Source organism: Amphiura filiformis, chromosome 10, assembly GCF_039555335.1.
Source record: "Amphiura filiformis chromosome 10, Afil_fr2py, whole genome shotgun sequence".
NCBI lineage: Eukaryota > Metazoa > Echinodermata > Ophiuroidea > Amphilepidida > Amphiuridae > Amphiura > Amphiura filiformis.
The window spans coordinates 54051332-54071846 of record NC_092637.1 but is presented as its reverse complement, the minus strand read 5'-3'; the positions used below and the strand labels follow the sequence as shown (position 1 = coordinate 54071846).

The 20515-nt window shown below is 36.2% G+C and overlaps 1 protein-coding gene across 1 annotated transcript in view; it reads right to left on the bottom strand.

Annotated features, from left to right (window-relative positions):
* Positions 1-18153, bottom strand: part of LOC140161970 (uncharacterized) — a 38490-nt gene extending 20337 nt beyond the window's left edge. Inside the window, exons 1-8 of the mRNA XM_072185262.1 lie at positions 18010-18153; positions 17109-17234; positions 15601-15730; positions 13783-13907; positions 12715-12862; positions 8318-8499; positions 7194-7365; positions 3056-3180 (exon numbers count right to left, since the gene is read on the bottom strand). Coding sequence (XP_072041363.1) covers positions 3056-3180; positions 7194-7365; positions 8318-8499; positions 12715-12862; positions 13783-13907; positions 15601-15730; positions 17109-17234; positions 18010-18153 — 1152 coding nt within the window. The remainder of the gene's footprint in view (positions 1-3055; positions 3181-7193; positions 7366-8317; positions 8500-12714; positions 12863-13782; positions 13908-15600; positions 15731-17108; positions 17235-18009) is intronic.
* Positions 18154-20515: the final 2362 nt, after the last annotated feature.

Below are 20515 nucleotides of genomic sequence, written 5' to 3'. Positions count from 1 at the left end.
TGTTTTCTTCGTTTTTGGCCAAATGTTTCATTTCAAAAATACCAAATTGATTTAAGCAATTTATAAACAATTTTATTTTTTTTACACTTGCGCTGGGATCATTGAATGGGTCTTTAAATAATAATTTCGTTGTCAACGTGACTTTTGCCGACCCGACGTTCATATTTCTGTTTGTTTGCGAGGGCACGGTACTGGTGCATTGGCTGTGATGTTAGGGGTCGACAGGTGGTGCCGGTGGCCTGGAGTGTGATTGCTTTTTGCCCATGGTGGCTTGGCTGACCCCCGGTGCAGATGTTTGGGCGATGGTTGCTGGGCCATAGGTCTTCTCCCGTGCTGTGTTGGAGGCTGTGGTTTCTGGTCTGGCTTCGGTGTTTCCGACAAATGTATGAGTATTTTCGATGGGAGGATTGTATCATAAAGTCTAATAGGGGTAGCTATGGTAAATGAATAGTCAACGAATGGCCAAAACATTTCAATTCAATTTCATTGACCAAAAAATGAAAAACAATTAACTGTACTTTGGTGTATTGAGGTCATGACTTCTGCCCAATTTCTTGAATATAATTATATCTGTTTTAGCAAATATCCCATGCAGCAGATATCAATAAACGCAACAGTGCTTGTTTATCTTTCTTGACTTCTAACCCTAAACAAGACGTCAAGAACTGGTAAAGGTATTTCCCTCTGTGGCTATTACAATTATTAGTCAGGCTGAATATATTAGTCAGGGTGATTATGTTAGTCAGGGTGAATATATTAGTCATGGGTGATCATGTTAGTCAGGGTGAATATATTAGTCAGGGTGATTATGTTAGTCAGGGTGAATATATTAGTCAGGGTGATTATGTTAGTCAGGCTGAATATATTAGTCAGGGTGATTATGTTAGTCAGGGTGAATATATTAGTCAGGGTGATTATCTTAGTCAGGGTGAATATATTAGTCAGGGTGATTATCTTAGTCAGGGTGAATATATTAGTCAGGGTGATTATGTTAGTCAGGGTGAATATATTAGTCAGGGTGATTATCTTAGTCAGGGTGAATATATTAGTCATGGGGAATATATACACAAACTTCGAAATTGGTTGTCTGTAATTGACACCCGCATGGAGGGGATTAAAATAACTTTTAAATTTGAAATAAATCGATGGAAACAGACTTATTTAGATTTCAATGTGTTTTAATTTATTTGGATCATAATATCTGATTGATAGTCTTCCTAACTCGCTGGAAAATGATGTCAGTGACTCAACATCTATATACTTTTGACCACGGTAAGAAATGATGTCAGTAACTCAAAATCTATAATATTTTTGACCTCTGCTTGCCGTGGCAGGAAATGATGTCAGTGACTTGACATAGTATAATACTTTTGACCTCTGCTTGCCGCGGCAGGAAAGCGACCACGCCCTCTACGAGCCAAAATTGGCTCATTATATCAGTGGCAGGGTTCAATGACATCCATTCACAAATCATAGATAAAATTTGACCTTAGAGTATACATTTTTGTACCCCGACAAAATTAAGGTAACTTGGTGAACGTACAACCATATTGAGGTTAAAGAACTGTGTCCTGATAGATAAACATGTATTATCCTAGGAGTGTGTATCCTAGTGTGTAAAGGTCATTCTATAAGTGTGCAACCATATTGGGGTTAAGAACTGTGTCCAGACAGATGAGCATATTTTAGATCCCATAGTGAGAATAATTATGGCAGACATGTTGGTTTTCATAGAAACAAACGCAGGGATAGTATACATGCAATCTACGATTTCGTAATCTATCGTGCTTTAAGTTGTTTTCATTCTGTGCCATGCCGGTCACCTTGTTTGATATTACGTAAATATTTTCAGCTTATAGGAATGACAATAAAATTGATAGGATGTAACAGGTGAATTTGGGGATATTACGGTAAACACAAAGCGTTATTAACAGCGCTCCTTAATCATGTAAAATAATTACAGTCTGAATTCATTTACAATCCGAAAAGATTTAAAGTTGTTTTTAGGTTGTTGCAATATTTTATCGTCGTCTGGTTCTCATACGCAAATCTGAAATTAAATGAGAATAAGAAAAGAGTATTAATGGTGGTGGTGGACCTGTGCAGGTGAGTGTTACGGCTGATGTAAATATCCTTATTCACTTTTCCTGCGAAAATCAGCAAAGTCCATTGTACACTTGCATATAAATATCCTTACAAATAAAATCCTCACACGAAATGATGCTGCTTTCTCCAATCACTTATCTTCTTGCGCTGCTTTCTCCAAAAAAATATATCTCCTTGCACTGCTTTTTCCAAAATTGGTTTCTTTCACACTTTCTCCAGGAAACAGGCTTCTTTAACACTGCTCCGCTGTATTTAACATATGTGTTGTTTTAAAATACCAGCAAGACTCCAGCAAGTCGACAGAAAAACTTTAATCCTTTGATGAGGAGGACACATTTGCGTACTCATAAATCTTATTCGTTGCTGTATTAAAATAGCTCAATTATTGGCTATATAAACTGGTTAAAATGTACTTCTTTTTTGAAGCACGAAGACCAACACACACATGTCATGTATGTGGTTTTACGTTCTCCCATGACATTCTGTGAAAACAAACTCCAAATCTTCACCTTTTATACACACAATCTATTAGTAGACCATTCTGTCACATTTACTGGGGAATTTCCAAAATTATGTCCATTTCACAATCTGTTATCAGGGATTCCCCTGATGGTGCAACTATGCACTGAACATTGAGTAATAGGGAAAATCCCCTATGATATTAATAACTCTGATTCAATTTGTTTACAGCTTGTAAACAAAGTCAAATAATTAAATCAAATTATTCAGGGCACATCCCAAGGTGGTGAGTGTTATCGGTAATGGTGGTGATTGTTATTGGTGGGGTGAGTGTTAACGGTGGTGGTGGTGAGTGTTAACGGTGGTGGTGAGTGTTAACGGTGGTGGTGGACCTGGTGGTGGTGGTGTGATGATGAATAACTTATTTATTATTACTTTTGTTTACAGGTAAATACATACATGTCTACTTACTATTTCTTTTTTAACCGACGTAAAGAAGGAGGTTTGGACTCTCTCTTCCTGGGTTGCCAACTACGCCTGGAGTGGCATTAGATATAATGGTGTTATGGACGGCACCGGGTGATACACCAGTTTGAAGGAGGATGGCGGCTGCTCCTGTGATTATTGAAATGTTGGAAATTATCATTATTATAATTACATATTATTCATACTGTCTGTATATTATACAACGGCAATTAAACCCATCGCTGTTTGTAAAACCACATATACTGTTGCAAAATATTTAATATTGCGTATGCAAATTTACATGCATTCCAAAGTATGTGGCTTTGTATATAATCAGAAATACTTTTGTAAATTAAAGTACGGTGCCGGGTAAATATTTTAACAACCTAAAACTCAATTGAAGCCATTCGTTGACCATCTCCCACTATTCTTGTAAATATTGTTAGTGTATGGGTGTCCAAAACGGAAGCTAAAAGAACCATTTGTTTATTCACATAGTAGGTGCATGTCACCCCCCCAACCCCCGTGTAGAGGTTTCCTGGAGGGACCCCTTTCGATACTGGTTTGAAGTAAAATACGGGGATGGTCAATAAGTTCCCGCAACTATGGTGTATCTCCGCTCATGCATGACTTTGATGACTGTTACTTACGATAAATAAACGTTTGTACCTTTGCCTTTCAAAACAAAGATGCATTAGCGATTTTGAATACTTGATTATGTAATGACATTAGCATAAACACAATAGCGTATGGACAGTGCCTGATTTATGGTTAAAAGTAGTCAAGAAAATCTCGCGCCATATTGATGTATTGTTACATAATTCCAAATATCGCGAGAATAAAATCATGGAATCTGGCGCGGTTTTGCAACTTTGTAGACTGATTACATCGGGTTGATGCTATACTCTTTTTAGACCTATACCCCGGGGACCTATACCATTTTATTAAAGATAAGGAATCATGTTGAATATCTCCAATATTGAGTAGGCTTTATCGCACATTGTTCTTTACATAATAAGAGATAGCAAGGATTAATTGAACAAAATTTAACAAATGGTACCTGGTTCGAATGGGTAACTACTGATTATTAAAAAGAGAGGTCCCAGTGGTGAAATCACAAACATTTCTTTCTTAATGATCCCCTTGTTTTAAAAAAAAATCATGCTTGTGTAATCAATGTAGCACATCATGGAGAGGCTCTGGATTGAATAAGAAATTTGAATTTCGAACGGTTTGTTATTTGTTTAATTTCCCTCGTTTAGTTGCTGAGCAGGCGTTAACGAGTATTTTCGTAGAAGTAGAAGTAGAAGTTCACCATGAGACTTAGTATAGCAATTCACTCACACTGCTACTATTCCACAAACCTTGTATAAGTCATATTTTTAGTCCTTTTTTGATGAAATTTTCTCTTTTTCATACATTTTTGGTACATTTAATCATACACATCATTAACGCATGCACATATTTCTATTTTAATTGTAACAATTTCTATTGTCCAGACTATGATCTTTCATACCATACCAATAATCATATTTGTTTTTGTTTCATTTTGGAGATATTTTTCATACATTTTTGGTACATTTAATCATACACATCATTAACGCATGCACATATTTCTATTTTAATTGTAACAATTTCTATTGTCCAGACTATGATCTTTCATACCATACCAATAATCATATTTGTTTTTGTTTCATTTTGGAGATATTTTTGATTCTTGTTTCTACCTTGTATGCTCTTCTCTTTTCACACCATTTTTGTTTGTCATCTATTTTCGATGAAGTTCAAAGACGGTCCCTTTTCTCCTCTGTTGATGGATACATTTCTTCTTTCACAATTATCAATTGAATATACTCAGATTACCATGATTACCTCATACCAAAAACTGCTTCTTTTTATTACACGTTCCTCAACTACAATTCAAATTTCCCGCCAATGTTGACAATTGAATACATGAATACAAAAACCACCCAAGTCCATGGGAAGTGATTTTGAGAGAAAAACCTGTGTATCATTTTATTTCCTTCAGTTAGATTTACCTGGTCAATATGGTAAGTTTTACGTGCAAATGAGTGGATTAACCTGTATTAAGTATGACGATTAGCATTTCAGGGACTTCGTGGGGTTCATTTTAAATTTTGGACTTGGGTGGTTTTTTGAATCATATACAAAGACTACAATGTTAGAATGAGATTACCACTAGTAAGATAATACAAAATAAAGCACACAGGTATGTATAATGTTGATAAGCATTCTGCAATGTAATATAAACCACACACTTTCCTTTATTAAACCCATTTTTATTTCAAAAGTCACTCTCTAGCAATGAATGTGTTACAAGTGGACTTTTATACATACTGGATTTCAATCAATGTGTTACAAGCCTCAAATCATGGAATTGGATGATTCTTTCATACATGCTATTTTTCACATGCCCAATAGACACGGAGGATGAATTTGTGTTGTTCTTTCATACATATGACAGGCCTATGTATAGCAACAATTTCCCATGCTTAACTCAATTTGGCCAAAGTATGGACTTGGGTGGCTTTTGTATTCATACATATAGCAATGAATGTATGGAAATGAGATTACGTAAGTAAAGGTACTATAATACTAATTGTAGTGTGTTAACACTAATTGTAGTGTGTTTTGAAAGACAAAGGTACAAACTTGTATTTATCGTAAGTAACAGTCATCAATGTCATGCATGAGCGGAGATAAATAATAGTTGCGGGATATTATTGACCGTCCCTCGTATACTAGTGGGACCAGATTTCTATAAAAACATACCCCTAACGGGACTAGTTTTCGCAGTGATTTTCGGTGAAAGTGTTCCCAATAATGATCAAGTGTACAAATACGGAAGTCAAGAAGTCATTTTGATTTTATCTTTTTATCAAAAATTCCAAAAGATAATTGACGTGGGCATGAAATCAGAACATTAATTGATACCCCTTTGAAGACGATGAGTGGTGAATTTTATATCCTAACGGGACTAGAAGAGGACTAGAAAAACGGATCGAGCCAGAATCCAAGACCCCCCCTCTCCCAGCAAAAAACCTTAAATCAGGCAATAGAAATGAACTGATTTGTCTTAATGGGTTAAGTAAATGGGTGATAGAAGACTTTGAAAAAAGCAATCAGTGGTTGGAATTTTTTTAGTTAAACCCGGGACTTCCGATTTCAGTTAGAAATGTTTCTTATGTAGTAAGGACGGTACAAAGGGTTGCTTACGATATTATGAAATATGATATTTGTACTTTAATTAGGATTTGTAAATGGTGGGCGGCGTGACAATGATCCTCAACGAATTGATTATTATCCGACCACATCATTATTAACATATATAATTCCAGTTAATTAGTCTCGACCTTTTGGTATGGACTCAGTTAAGAGCAATTTTACCCTTTCCCTTCTCAATTTTCTCCCCTTTCCTTTACTTTTATCTCCTTTCTCTTTTCCGAGCTTTTCTCCCTGTCTTTTTCTTTCCTCTTTGTTTTCCCTGAAGGGGTGGGGCGATTCCGATCATTGCACCCCCTGTATCCGGGCCTGGGCTCAAACCGTGCTAATGAAGGGGTGACTTCATGCTCTATAGTAAACGGAGGAAGCAATAACATTGAGACTAGCATATTTTGGTCCGGTTTTACTGGGACAACTGCGCGGGAAGCGCGAGAAAAACTGTAAATTTCAAACTATTTTAGCCAAAAATGAAAGTGATGTTTGATATTCGGTTGGCTAGTGCATGCGAAGCGCGCAAAATTGTGCAATGTTACCCTATATTGTCTTATACATATTTTATCGTCTAATTTAAAAGATGCACATGGGGAATTCTTTTCATATTTCTTCTCTTAGAACTTCAATCAGAGCTGAAGGTAGTTTTAGCTAAATCTCAAACGAATCCGTATTGGAATGATTTTAACATCGACTGTACATGGACACCTATTTTTGAACTACAAGTTGATCATGCTTTGTGTTAGATTCATTCCTCATTTCTACAAACTTAAAATGACGCAAGAAACGTTAGTTGCGCCCACTCACCCCCCCCCCCCACACACACACACCCCATCCACCCCTATACACAGAAAACACCCTACCATAGATAAATAGATAAATAAGTCAATTATGAAGTATGAACGATTGACGAATGAAATAAAATTTACCTGAGACGTGTGGGCAAGCCATTGAAGTTCCGCTGATTGTATTGCTAGCCGTGTCACTGGTGTGCCATGCACTGGTGATGCTGACTCCAGGGGCGAAGAGATCGGTGCAAGACCCGTAGTTGGAGAATGATGCTCGTGTATCATCACTATCAGTTGCTCCTACAGTAATAGCCTGAATAATTTCAAAAGAAAGATTTAGAGTACTATAAATCCCACAAGCCTTTGCGAATACACATGAGAACTCGTCATTTTACGTCACGCCGACTTGCAATGCACACTAACGATGTTCGCTAAACGATGTGCGCATCGGTCTGACGCGTACTGACGTCAAATGACGACATCTCAGGTGTACTCGCAAAGGCTTATGGGATTTAACAAAAAGGTCAATTGACAGCAAACACAAAAATGTTTTTAAAACATTTTAAATAAGTTATATTTTGGGTTTTGGTTTAGGTAAAAACGTTTAAATAACATTAAATGTCGGATTATATGAAGGTCATGAAAATGTTTAAAAACGTTTTGTATGAAAACACACTAAAATGTTATTGAAAACACACTAAAATGTTATTGTAAACACTTTTTGAAAACATTGTTTGCCAAATATTATGTTAACACTTAAATAACATTATGTTAACATATTTGCGGTAGTTTATCATAAGACGTGTTTCAAAGTTATGAAGACGTTTTATACCCTTTATATACCCTTTATATAACCCGACATTTAAACGTTTTCTGACAATCGTTTATAACCTTTTGCGAATGATGTTGAAAACGTTTGTGTTTGCTGGGACGTCAGACGTAACCTAGTCTTTTGAATAAACCTTTCGAATAAAGTCTTTTGAATAAATCTCAGATTGAGTATTATAAATATAATTATCAATGAAGTATGATAAACAAACAATTTTGACATCATTGCCAACAATTTCAGTGTAGTTGGTTGAAATGAAATCGAGCAAAATTATGGACAGCCAATTGCTTAATTTCAAACATCAAAAACGTAGCCAATTGGCTACCTTTTCAGATGTAAGACAAAAGGCAGCCAATTGGCTACCTTTCAGACATGAAAAAGGCAGCCAATTGACAGCCAAAAAGCCCGAGGAAAAAAGAAAAAGGTGAGCCCTCACCGATGGTTCACGTGCTGGTGAGTAGTTGCAAGCATTGGCGTTGGAGTTTCCACCTGCTACTGACATAACAGCTCCTGCAGCAACAGCGGCCGCAACGGCATCATCAAGAGACTGTGTGGCACCTCCACCGAGAGACATGGATCCAACTCTCATTCCACTAGCATCGGCGACTGAGTCAACTCCTAAAATGTTGGAGTTAATAGAATAGAATAGAATAGAGTTAATGTGAATGTTAATATCGAATAGGTCACGTGTTCCAAATTAGTGAATATTGTAATTGAGCTATTAGGCCTATTATATAGTTGTGACATTTCAAATGGAGCCGCTAATTTAAGTAACCTCATTTGAAATGTATACTCCCTGTGTGGAAGATTAGGGTTACGTCTTCCATAGGGGGTGTATGGAATTCAAATTGAATAACCTACTAATAATTAACATCTTACCCTCTGGGTAGGGGCTGATAGCTATTTCGGTCAAATACCCCCCAATATCCGGGGGCAGTGAGTTGAGGCACTTGCATAACTGAGAAGAAATGACGTATACATGATAGACTGTTTCAAATAACTTTTAATAGTCTAGTTTGCAGCATAGCTGTCTTATTATTTACAGGGTGAGGGACGGGGAAGCACAAGATTTGTTGACATTAACCGCCACTGGTGAATCTTAACAGATAAGTGTATAGTGATTTCATATCAGGTAGGCCTACATGTAGTTGCTTGTGTAATAATTTATGATCAAGCACAACTGCATTCTTGTTCATTTTATAGTATATCATGTAAATAGAAACCTACAAGTATATGAATATCCATTCTTTTTTTTTTCATACGGATATAAGGCAAGTTGTGTCCGTATGAACACAAAACGGGTTTCCAGAGAGGTTCATTGAATTATGGGAAGGGTGAGTGAAATTACGTCACGATTACATAATATGAATCCCAGGTCTACTCCCTATTCCAGAAAAATAAAGCACTAGCTTTTTTGTTGTTGGTTTGTTTGTTTTTGTTTGTTTGTTTGTTGTTGGTTTTTTTGGGTTTTTTTTGGGGGGGGGTTGTTTTGTGTTTTTTTCGTTTTTTTCCTTGTTGTTGTTTGTTTGTTTTTTATTTGTTTTTTGATTAAATAATATTGTCCTGATTTGCCAAATGTAATATAGCCAAATCCTAATCCTTTGGTATGTTCTAACTGGCGATTTTCTGGAATAGGGAGTATAGGCGCCATATTGAAGAGGGTGAGAGTTCATTGGGGAAATTTTAAAGGTTTAGAATGGATAGGTCATAATACTGGCACTTCACGGGTTGTAATACTGGAAGCTAAACAAAATTTGATTAAATTATCCGCAATTCCCGAATACTGAATATACCTACAGGTTACAAAACATTCTATATTTAATCTAGATCATATGAGGATAACTTGTGAGATATCTGCGCATCATTACCGTAAAACATCTTCCTGAGTTTAAAGCGCATGGCCAATGGTGGTCTTAGATTAGCCAAAGACTATCCGTTGGAAACGTTAACAAACAGGCCCATGCGTTATAATTATTAAATGTCCGAATATGAACATTGTTTGTGACCAAGTGATACGACATTGCCAATGCCACATTTACTTTCATCCTCCAGAAGTTTCTATACTAGGATTGGCTTGCATAAGAGGTGCATATTATTGTCTGTTGGCTTGCGAGCTTTCCGAACCGGTTGAAATTATTCGGAGGCAACAATTTCCTACAAACGTGTCTGCACTTTAAGTCGGTCATACTGTCGGTACATTTTCAATTTTGTACTTCCCAGTCTCCTAAACAAGACTAGGCTAAGGTAACAAAATCACCATAATTTTCACGTAGAACATGAGTTACACATTTTCTATGGGATTGAAGTACATTTTTCATGGCCAAAAGGGGGGGGGGCTGAAAATAATTGTAGGTCCAAAATGAGCATTTTTCTTCTTGCATCGCCCCCCCCTCATTACAAGTGTTTGTGAACGATCCCTAATTAGGCAAACATGGTTTGGATATGACCTTTAAAAAAGTTTTTAATTAAAACAAGAAATGTCTTTAAAAAAGACAACGCCATGGCTGAAGTTCATGTTTCATAATTTTACATTGACAAGTACTTGGAATGCTAGTAATTTTTGTGTGTGGCACATGCACAATTAACCGGGTGGGAAATATCGTTACAACCAATGACATACAAGGAAATTCTCAAGAATTTTCATGTTGAAAGCTAAATTGAAAAATGTGTGCTATATAGGTCTACATGTAATTCATACTTGTAACAAAGGGATCGATGGAAATCACATTTCGTAACAATCCAACACTCTATATTCAGACGACCTTAAGAATGTTTGCTACCCAAGGTGATCATAACCAATCCATGACAATCCAAATATCTATTATGAGTAACTGTTAACTTTGATATGACCTTGATGGTTTTGATGCTTAATTGTGATTACGTTTTATGACACGACTTTGAACATTCTGACAATCCAACAGTCGACCTCAGTTGACCAATTTTGGCGCAGAATTGTCAGTGATCGACAATCTGACAATCTATACTTAATTCACCTCGGATGACTTTGACCTGACCTTCAACATTTCGCGCTTACACCCATCATGTCAACAATTTAAACTCTTACAACTTCCTGTCAACTCTCTAATTCATAACTATAAACTTCTGTCTGTTTGCCTTTTCTGTCTTTTACCATTTAGTAGACTACCGTTTTTTTAATTAAATAGCTAGAACTGAAACAAGAAGCGTCTTTAAAAAGACACAGTTCACAGAGTAGGTGTAGTAATTTGTTCTAACTTTCCATTTTCGTATCTAATCTACTCTGCAATGATCTTTCAATAAATTAGTGATTTGAGGCATAATGATACCAACATCCTGACTCTTGCTTATATAACTCGCCAGCAAGAAACTCTTTGAAATACAAGCTTTCAAATCAACATCACTATCATAGGCCTATTCAATTATACCATGCAGATATAGCCTTAGCCCAATAATTATTAGGGTTCCAATTAAGATAAGCAAAAATTACTGGGTAGATAACAGGAACTAAGTTTTTGAGTTGGCAGTGTGCTAAAGTAGAGTTTAATGTCAAATATTATAGGTCCTGTATGTTTAATATATTAATTATTTCATTTATAGCATTTTAAATAATCACAGAGTATTATCGGTTTACAATACATATACTTTGAACAGTACGGCCCAACCTGCATGGGGCCCAATCGCAAACATACACGACAGGATTTGGCTGTGAATGAAACTATGTGCACTAGATTACTTTCTTATTATAAAATCTGTTTCAGAGTATAATACATGTACCAAAAAACTCAGGTACTTGGATGGACATAAAATAATGTGGTATAACTAACTATATATGTAGTGAACTTTGGTCACTGGGAATTCATTGTCACTTGGTAAATATGGGAAACACAATTGGACAAGTGTTAACTCAAAAGAAAATATCCTATTTTGGTCAAAATTTAACCAATTTGAATACTAGTATGTTGAGTGTCAATCTGGACCGAATATGAGAAATACGTCAGATTTCGTTGATTATAGCAAATTTCATCCATAAACAAAAAACTTATCCAACACATTTCATATCTACCTAAACTCTTGAACAACCTCATCCTTTTTCTGAAAATAACCACATTTTGAAGGTCATCACAAGAAAGTCATGCATTATGCAAAATGAAGCCATTTCCTTTTGCCAACTTGGTAAAATGCATACTTGTAGCCCAATCTCGTACATTATAGCACCCAGTTTTGGTTTGTGGTTTCGAAATATTACAATTAAACATTAGTCCTTTCAAATATGAAACGCTAAAACCCAAATCTAGAACAATGAATTATTATATTTATAAAGATATAGCAAACTTTTTATAGCAGAGATTGGATCCAAGATAAATTACACCTAAATTAAGTGTCAATTCAGGGTTAACCCTGGGACTACTGAGCCATATTTTGTAACACGAACTACAAAGAGGGGGGTGTTGCGACCCCCCTAATTTTCAATTATAAACATCATATACCGTTGTATTTGGTACTAATGTATAGCTCCTAACAAGTAAGAAGTCAGTAGCTCTTGAAATAATTTCACATTTGATGACCGGTCCTACCCACGGCTAAGGTGCTGGGTTGAAATTTTTATCACCAAAATGAGCGCAAAGGATGTATCTACGATTAGCTTAGGTCGTTTGGGCGTAAACGCGTGCATTTTTTTTATGACGGATAAAAAATCTTAGGGTACAACCTCCAACCTCCCCCCCTTCGTAGTTTTATTGTTAACCCCGCCATGACGGGAAAAATCCGACCGACCCTATACCCTTTGGAAGGGATCTATGGGCAATCAAAGATTTTTTTCTGACCTAAGCCGTGTATAGGGATGAGAGTACATACCAGCAATAACATTAGTCCAGGAACCAGATCCAAAACAGCTGAGTACACGAACACTTCGAACCTGAGTATCGGATGCAATACCATAGCTCATTCCACTGGTACTACCACCGCAGTGAGTTCCGTGTCCGTTGCAATCTTCGCCTCCATTCTGTAGTAAATAAGTATGAAAGTACAAACGATTTTCAATTATTTCTGATTAATTAATTGACTGACTGATGAGTCTTGTTGGTTAGACTAGGGTAGACCACAGGCTGCTATGTAGACCACAAGCCACAATCTCCAGTCAGAGCTTTAAGGGCAGACTCCTGATCAGGGATTTACCACAGGGCCGAATGGATATGAAAATCCGAATGGATTCTTGAAAAAACTTATGTTGGGGTGGGGGTGTGACACTTCGATCCGAAGAGCTAGTGGTAAATTATGTTGCCGTGTAGAGGGGTTAGCCAAAAGTAAATTTGAGCCTGTCGATTTTAATACAGACCCCATAGGGTCTGTGATCTTAGTATAGCTTTTTGGTGTAAAAACTTTTCATCCATCATCTATCGAACCGTATAGAGGTGGGTATTAATTACAGGCATTTGAATGGAGTAAGTATGGATGGGAATAGTTTGACCTTGCTTTGGCCCAGTTGAGCCCAAAATGCAACCTTTGACCTTTTTTGATTTTAACACGAGAAACGTAAAGTCGCAAATATGTCAAACCAAACCTGTTTGAATAGTGACTACGGTAGATGAATACCTGGTGTAATCTCGGGCCCAGGCTGCATGTGGCTCAACCGCAGAAGTATATATGTTAGCTTTGACAGAAACTGGCTAAGGAATACTGACTTTGTTGTGATTTTAACAAGATCATTTTTGAATTTGACCCCTGTATGACCTTTAACTCTTTTCTGAGCAGGGTGCATTTTGTTATCAAATTTTGTTCTGTTCTTAAAATGATCAGAAAACCTGCTTGACAGTTGTTACTAATATTACGTTACATTTTTTGGCAAAGAATAACAAAATTAATATTTGACCGAAAGCATATATTACGGCTTTAATCACAAAACTCGCGCGGGATTTTCCTTACTGTTTTACTGTCAATACTTACACCTGATTGATAATCCCAGTGGTAAGCTGCACGACCGCCGAAGTCTACATGGGAATGACGGAGACCAGTATCAATGATGTATACAGTTACTCCGTTGCCGCCATCTATATGGACGTTATGAGAAAAATAACGTACGTTGGAATTAGTATAATTGTAGCTTGAGAGTTTGCGATTTGCAGCAACGGCATTGTACACTAACTTGTCCAAACTAAAGACTTCACAAGAACATCACGCAGGCATTACATATGCGCCTACCGCCATGATAGTTTCAGAACAAAATCGTATTCACAATATTTTAACATAGTTATAGAGGTGGTTTATGTATGCGTATTTTGATACCGGTCGCACAATTTCGTTCAAAATTAACAACACAGCAGTATTTTTAAAGAAACAAAAAACCGAATTTATATGTTGCACTTATAATGATCAATGGATATACAACGCAAGGATATAAAAACCGCCATTTCTGCTTTGTTGTTATAATATTTAACAAAATTGGGCGACATGGGTATCAAAATGTGCGTACATAAACCACCTTTCATTTTATGTTAATATTGTGAATGCAAACACGTGCCTAAACATGTTGGAGATGCTGTCATAAAATCTATTTGTTTTTGCTCAAATGTGGCCTATACCAGTATAAATGAAACGAGGTGAATAGATTGCCAATTTTCAAGAGGTGGTGGGGTAGGAGGCTATCACTGTCATGACATGTTTAATGTCAATAGAAGAGCTCTCGTTGATGATATCAAGTTTTTGTCGACACATTCACAAGTTTGTGCCTGCATTGTTGACCAGATTCGGAGTAATGTCACTAATCGCTGTAGAAGTAGCGATGTAAAACGATTAATTACCATAGCGATAGGTGAAAACAATTATTGAATATATTGCTCTGCACTAGAATAGTCGTCTTAGGGTATTTAAATAAAGGCACTTAATTTAATGCCCACGTGACCAGATGGGCGCTGACATTACAGCTTCTAGACAGGATGTCTGGAAAAGTGACCTTTGGCATAGCGGGTGGTCTTCATGTGTATTTCAATTGGAAACGCGGGATGCATGTCCAAATGTTCTAGCAATTTTTTTTATTTGTTTCCAACTTTGTAGTATTATTGTAAGAGTTTCCGTTGATAACTTTTTTCCGTCGTTAAAAAGTTTTTAAATTTAGTTCTTGAAAACATACTAAAAAGGCAGACTCCCCCAAAGTGTAATTTTAAAACTTGCCTTATGCATTTTCAGCAATTTTGATGATATTTGTCTGAAAAATTCCTATCTCTTAGCATTGTAGCACATCTACTGATCACTTGGTGGGCTCGGGAATATCGATTTTGAGATATAACTAAACAAAGGAAGTATTTCCTTTTGTTTTCTCTTGTTTTGGAAACTCTTTAATTTCTCATATCTTTGGAACTGATTGTCCAATTTCAACGGGGTTTTCTGCAAAATGCAGCTTTGTAAATGACTTTTAATATCTAATAAGAAACTGAAAATTTAATATTTAACGAGTTCCGACTGATTTTGCTTGATCGCATCACATATGAGTGCACACGTGCATAGACATGGCAGGGGATGAGTGTAGAATACTTATAGTACAGGGCAATACATTCAAAATTTGTTTCCACCTATCACTTTTGTTATTAATCCTGTTACATCACAACTTCTATGGTGATTTGGGAACCAGTCGAATGTTTATTGAATGGGAATGGAAACTTTGCACACTGGCAATGTGTTTGCTTTAATTAAGTTGTCTTCTCACGTCTCTGTGCCTTTATTATATTATTTGCTTTTCTTACTTACGTGTTGGATTATAGCTGTTGTCAAGAGGGAGATTTCGTTGATCAACACGGTCAAGACCCCAAGAGGCGACTTGCTGGGTGTAGGCAATACCATCTTCTTCAACGTACTCGACACCATCAAGGGCAAGCAGCTTTAGAATCAAAGACGGATGTCAATGTTGATGAGGTATCTTATGCATATTGATGAATTTGTATAAACATGAAGTATATAACGCTACATAGATTTCTGTGACGAAAATATTTCAGCTTACATCATCGATAACACATCCAGCAAACACAAAACGTTTTACAGAAAACGTTTAAATGTCGGGTTATATCATCGGCCGTATCACATACTGATGTATTTGCAAAATACGGATTTCGAGAAAATCGAATTCGAAATTTCTATTTGCTGCATGATCTTGATTAAAACATTATTAGCAATTAAAACCTGGTTAAGAGTAATGCAAATATACCATATTTGCAATGTAATTCACTTTTAACTCTCAGAGCATAACTTATTCTGCAAACAAATCAATATTAAATAAAGTATGTCGTGCAAATATGTTACTATGTGAAAAAGTCCCGCAAATACGTCACTATGTGAAACGGCAATTCTTTAAATTACAGATACGACATACTGGGCTTGCGCAGTATAGGTGATCGATCGCCAAATACGTCGTTACGTAATACAGACATTTGAAGGGTTTTCAAATACGACATAATTAAATTAGTTAATATCGTGCTAATTAAGCCACTTTGAGGCATGGTTTTTGGTGAATATATAGAGTAGAACATAACAAACTAATATGCCAATTTTCTCAAAAATGTTAAAAATGTCGAATACGTCACTTTGTGATGCGGCCGACGATATAAAGGGTATACAACGTTTTCATAACATTTTAAAAACATTTTGGAAAAATTGATATTAAACATTTTAACACAATGTAATTAAATGTTGCTTGGAAAAACAGTGGCATGATCGACGGGAATTATATAAATGAACATAATTTAAACCAGGTTCGCAGTCGCAAATAATAAAGGAGATAATCAGAAAAATCGAACCCAGGACCTCAGGGTTAAATATTTTGCAAAAACGTTTGCCAATTATGCAACAACATTTTGACATTATTTTTAAAATATTGATGTAGTGATTTTTATATATAAAAATGTTTTCATGACCTTTATATAATCCGACCTGACATTTAATTGTTACCATGTGTATAACATTTCAAAAAAACGTTTGCTGGTGTAACATCTTCTTAAAATTAAAAAAGACAGTAGGTTTATCTGTTTTGCAATAACCTCGAACCCGATCTAGCGCCCTACATATTTACGATATTTTCCGTATTCATTACGTGATAAATATTTATGGGAGTGGATCGGGAATGAGGTTCCTGCACACGCACTGTAATAACCAAGTTCCCGATCTACTGCCCTACATATTTGCGATTTACTCCGTATTCATTACGTGATAAAGATTTAGGTGAGTAGATCGAGATTCAAGTTCCTGCATCGTTTTGCTCTTACCCTGTCAACAAGGAAGTCGGGGATATTCAAGGCTAGGCCATTGATGGAACTGTATTTGTATTTTACGACTGCATCCAGCTTAGAGAATCCCACCGAAGAAACAAACTTGTCTTGATTCACACCTTCCTGCATTGGAGATAAAAAAAATCAATTTATTTGTATAAAATTGAATACTCATACGCAGTGGTATACACTACATTAGTAGGGTTTTTTTTAAACTTCATCACTACTTAAATTTGATCGCCAACCAGGTACAGTTGGTTCTATGAAGGCGCTCACGGTAAGCGAACAAATTAAAGTAGTTTTGACGTTACACAATTCTTCTAATTTATTTTATTTTATTTTTATTTCAATCTCATTGAGAAGCAAAGCCGCGTAAAATATCTTGTTTGTACTTTTGTTGGCCTTATTTAAGGTAATAATCGTAAAGGCGACAAAAAAAACCCTGTTCTACGTACCGACCCGACATGAACATGAAAAGGGGGAGTACAAGTTTATAGGTAATTAAAAGTCTTCATCAAAACTGAGAATTTAGAACAAGAAGAAAGCTCATATTTTTCTCATTAAATTACTCCAGTGAAATTTAACGCCGCGCAATATTTTTCGTTTAAATGGTGTGACCAAAAACGTAGTGATTTGTAGTAACCACGTCCGAACTTCCGGAATTATGTGACTATCCTATGAGACATTTTATACACCTTTTTGCTTCCCATATCAAAACATCTTGAGCAATACAACTCAATATTTGGAAACATATAGATAAGATAGATATCAGAACATGACAAATCGGACCACGCCTCTTTAACTTTAGTATATTACAACATTAATAAAACCTTATTTTTTAAGTTGAAATTTGTCATCATCACATACGAATATCATAATTCTATGCAGCATATTTTACCTGAAGACGGATGATGTAGGATCCTGGAACCCTCTCATCTGCTTTCTGGAACCTAGCTCCCATGGCTACAACCACTACGGCGAGAAAAATGAGTACTCTCATGATTGGTCCTGTTTGTTCTGTGCGCAATAGAAGAGATGACATGGTTGGCTACAAGAAGGCTAGATATGATATAAACATCTCAAAAAAAGTAACTAACTCCCCTTAAATAGCCATTATTCAAAATCGGGCTATTGTATTACAAATCTGTAAAACGTGTTGGAAGCAGCATTTATTTCTGCGCATTTTGACACCTCATTTGATACGATAGCCCAGAAAACAATAAAACACCGGTCAATTTAATTCAGTGAGGTCCAGAATTGAAAGTTGCACTTACAACAATACAAAAACACTCATATACCATTACACACATTGTCGTATTTTTCAGTTTTAAACTCATGTGATTTAATGGCTTTTACAAATGTCTCTTGTAACTGTTGTTGTAATGTTCACTTTCATATCAGTTAATATCGGGTGTGGCTTCCTTCTGCCTGAAAAACTGCCAAGCACCTCTGCCTCACATTGTTTACAAGACGTCTGATGCGTCCCTGGTCTATTGCTGCCCATTCCCGTCTCAGAATTTGTACCAGTCCAATCAAATCAAAGTTGTTGTTGGCTTGATCCTCTTGTCTACCTGGTACTTTAAATGTCCCCACAAATGCTCCAACTGGTTCAGGTCTGGAGATTTGGCAGGCCGTAACATACATGCCTTCTTGAACCAGAAACTGGTTGGTTATCCTAGCCCTATGTGGAGTTGCATTATTGTCCATCAAGATGAAGTCTCTTGTAACCTTGGCATGTTCAAAAGGTGAGATGTTACGAAGATGACCAGCCTAACCTGGTCTGACTTAACCGTTGAAATGACAACTTGGCGGGGCATTTAAAAATGTGTTAACTCTTCAGGTTTCAACTAGGAATTAAGTGAATATTGACCAACGATAAGAATAATGACAATTGATGTTGATTTTCCCGGCATTTTGACCCCCAAATGCATGAAACAAAATGAACATTCTCATGAGAGCCGAGCAGATTTCCTTTCATTATACTGAATACGTATCAATAGAATTTACTGCAACTTTCAAATCTTGGGTTACATTGATTTAAATGTACGCTACGGCATCAATATATAGACAATTGCTACAAGTGAGGTGTCAAAATGCGCAGAAATAAATTCTGCTTCCAACACGTTTTACAGATTTGTAATACAATCGCCCGTTTTTGAATAATGGCCATTATGTAAGGGGGTTAGTTACTTTTTTTGAGATGTTTATTTCGCCAATCAGCAAAGTGGTACCAATTAGATGAACAGCTGAGGATTGAGTTTTAATATTTAGAAGCTATATTTTGATTGGTCACTCAGTAGTAGTACTCATGGGGTAACATTTTGTATTGAATCGTAACCGGATAGCGATTGGTTACTCAGATGAACATATCACGTAATTAACCAGTCAGAGACGCTGTATAAAGGTAGTAGTTCTCATGGGTTAACATTTTGTATTATATCGTAACCGGATAGCGATTGGCTACTCAGATGAACATATCGTATAATTCGCCATTGAGAAACGTTGTAAGAAAGGCAGTAAAAAAACGTGAAGGTGTTAGGAGAGTATTTAACATTATACATATTACCCTGAGTCCAAAAGATGAGTATTTGACATAAACAAAATATTGTGAATAAATATTTCTGATCATTTTAGGAAACAGTATAATTAAGATTAAGTAAAACTTTTTTATCATATGCAGAACACAAAATGGTATTCGATTATTCCATCACCGAGGTACTCATGTTTTATTAATGCACAGCGTGCTAGACATAGGCTTCAACAGAAAAAGTCCAAGTCCAAGTAAAATATTAAGAACTCTCTTAAGAATTACCGAACCAATATTAGGCTTGTTTGTACTCATTTTGATGCATTTTTCATGTTGACTTCAAAAACGGTCATGAAAATTGACAATTCCGACATTTTTGAATTTTAAAAAAATGCAAAATGTCGTCTGCAATCAACACACTCGTGCAGAGAGTTTAAGTTAAAATATTAATGTTTAATTACACTTCATATTACTTATCTATTGTTGTTACACGCTGACATGTATAACTTTTTGATAAGTAGTAATCAGGGCCATAAGCGTTTTCGACACTGAGTGCGAGCTGCGTGTACTACAGATATGGCTCTTTGTACACAGGATCGGTGGCTTAACGTTACCTCCGAAGGACGGAGTGCTTTCATGATTCATTTATCAAATTATGAATGTACCAAGGACATGGTGACAACACGTGACCTCAAGAACCAAAGACGAATACATGTATAGACTACCAAACCATTAACATCATTGAACCAATACTTGGCTTGAAAATACTTGGCTTGTTTGTACTCATTTTAATGCATTTTTATGCTGATTCTAAATATCATGATAATTTAGAATTCTGAATTTTTAACTTAAAAAAATTGCAAATTGCGTTCGACAC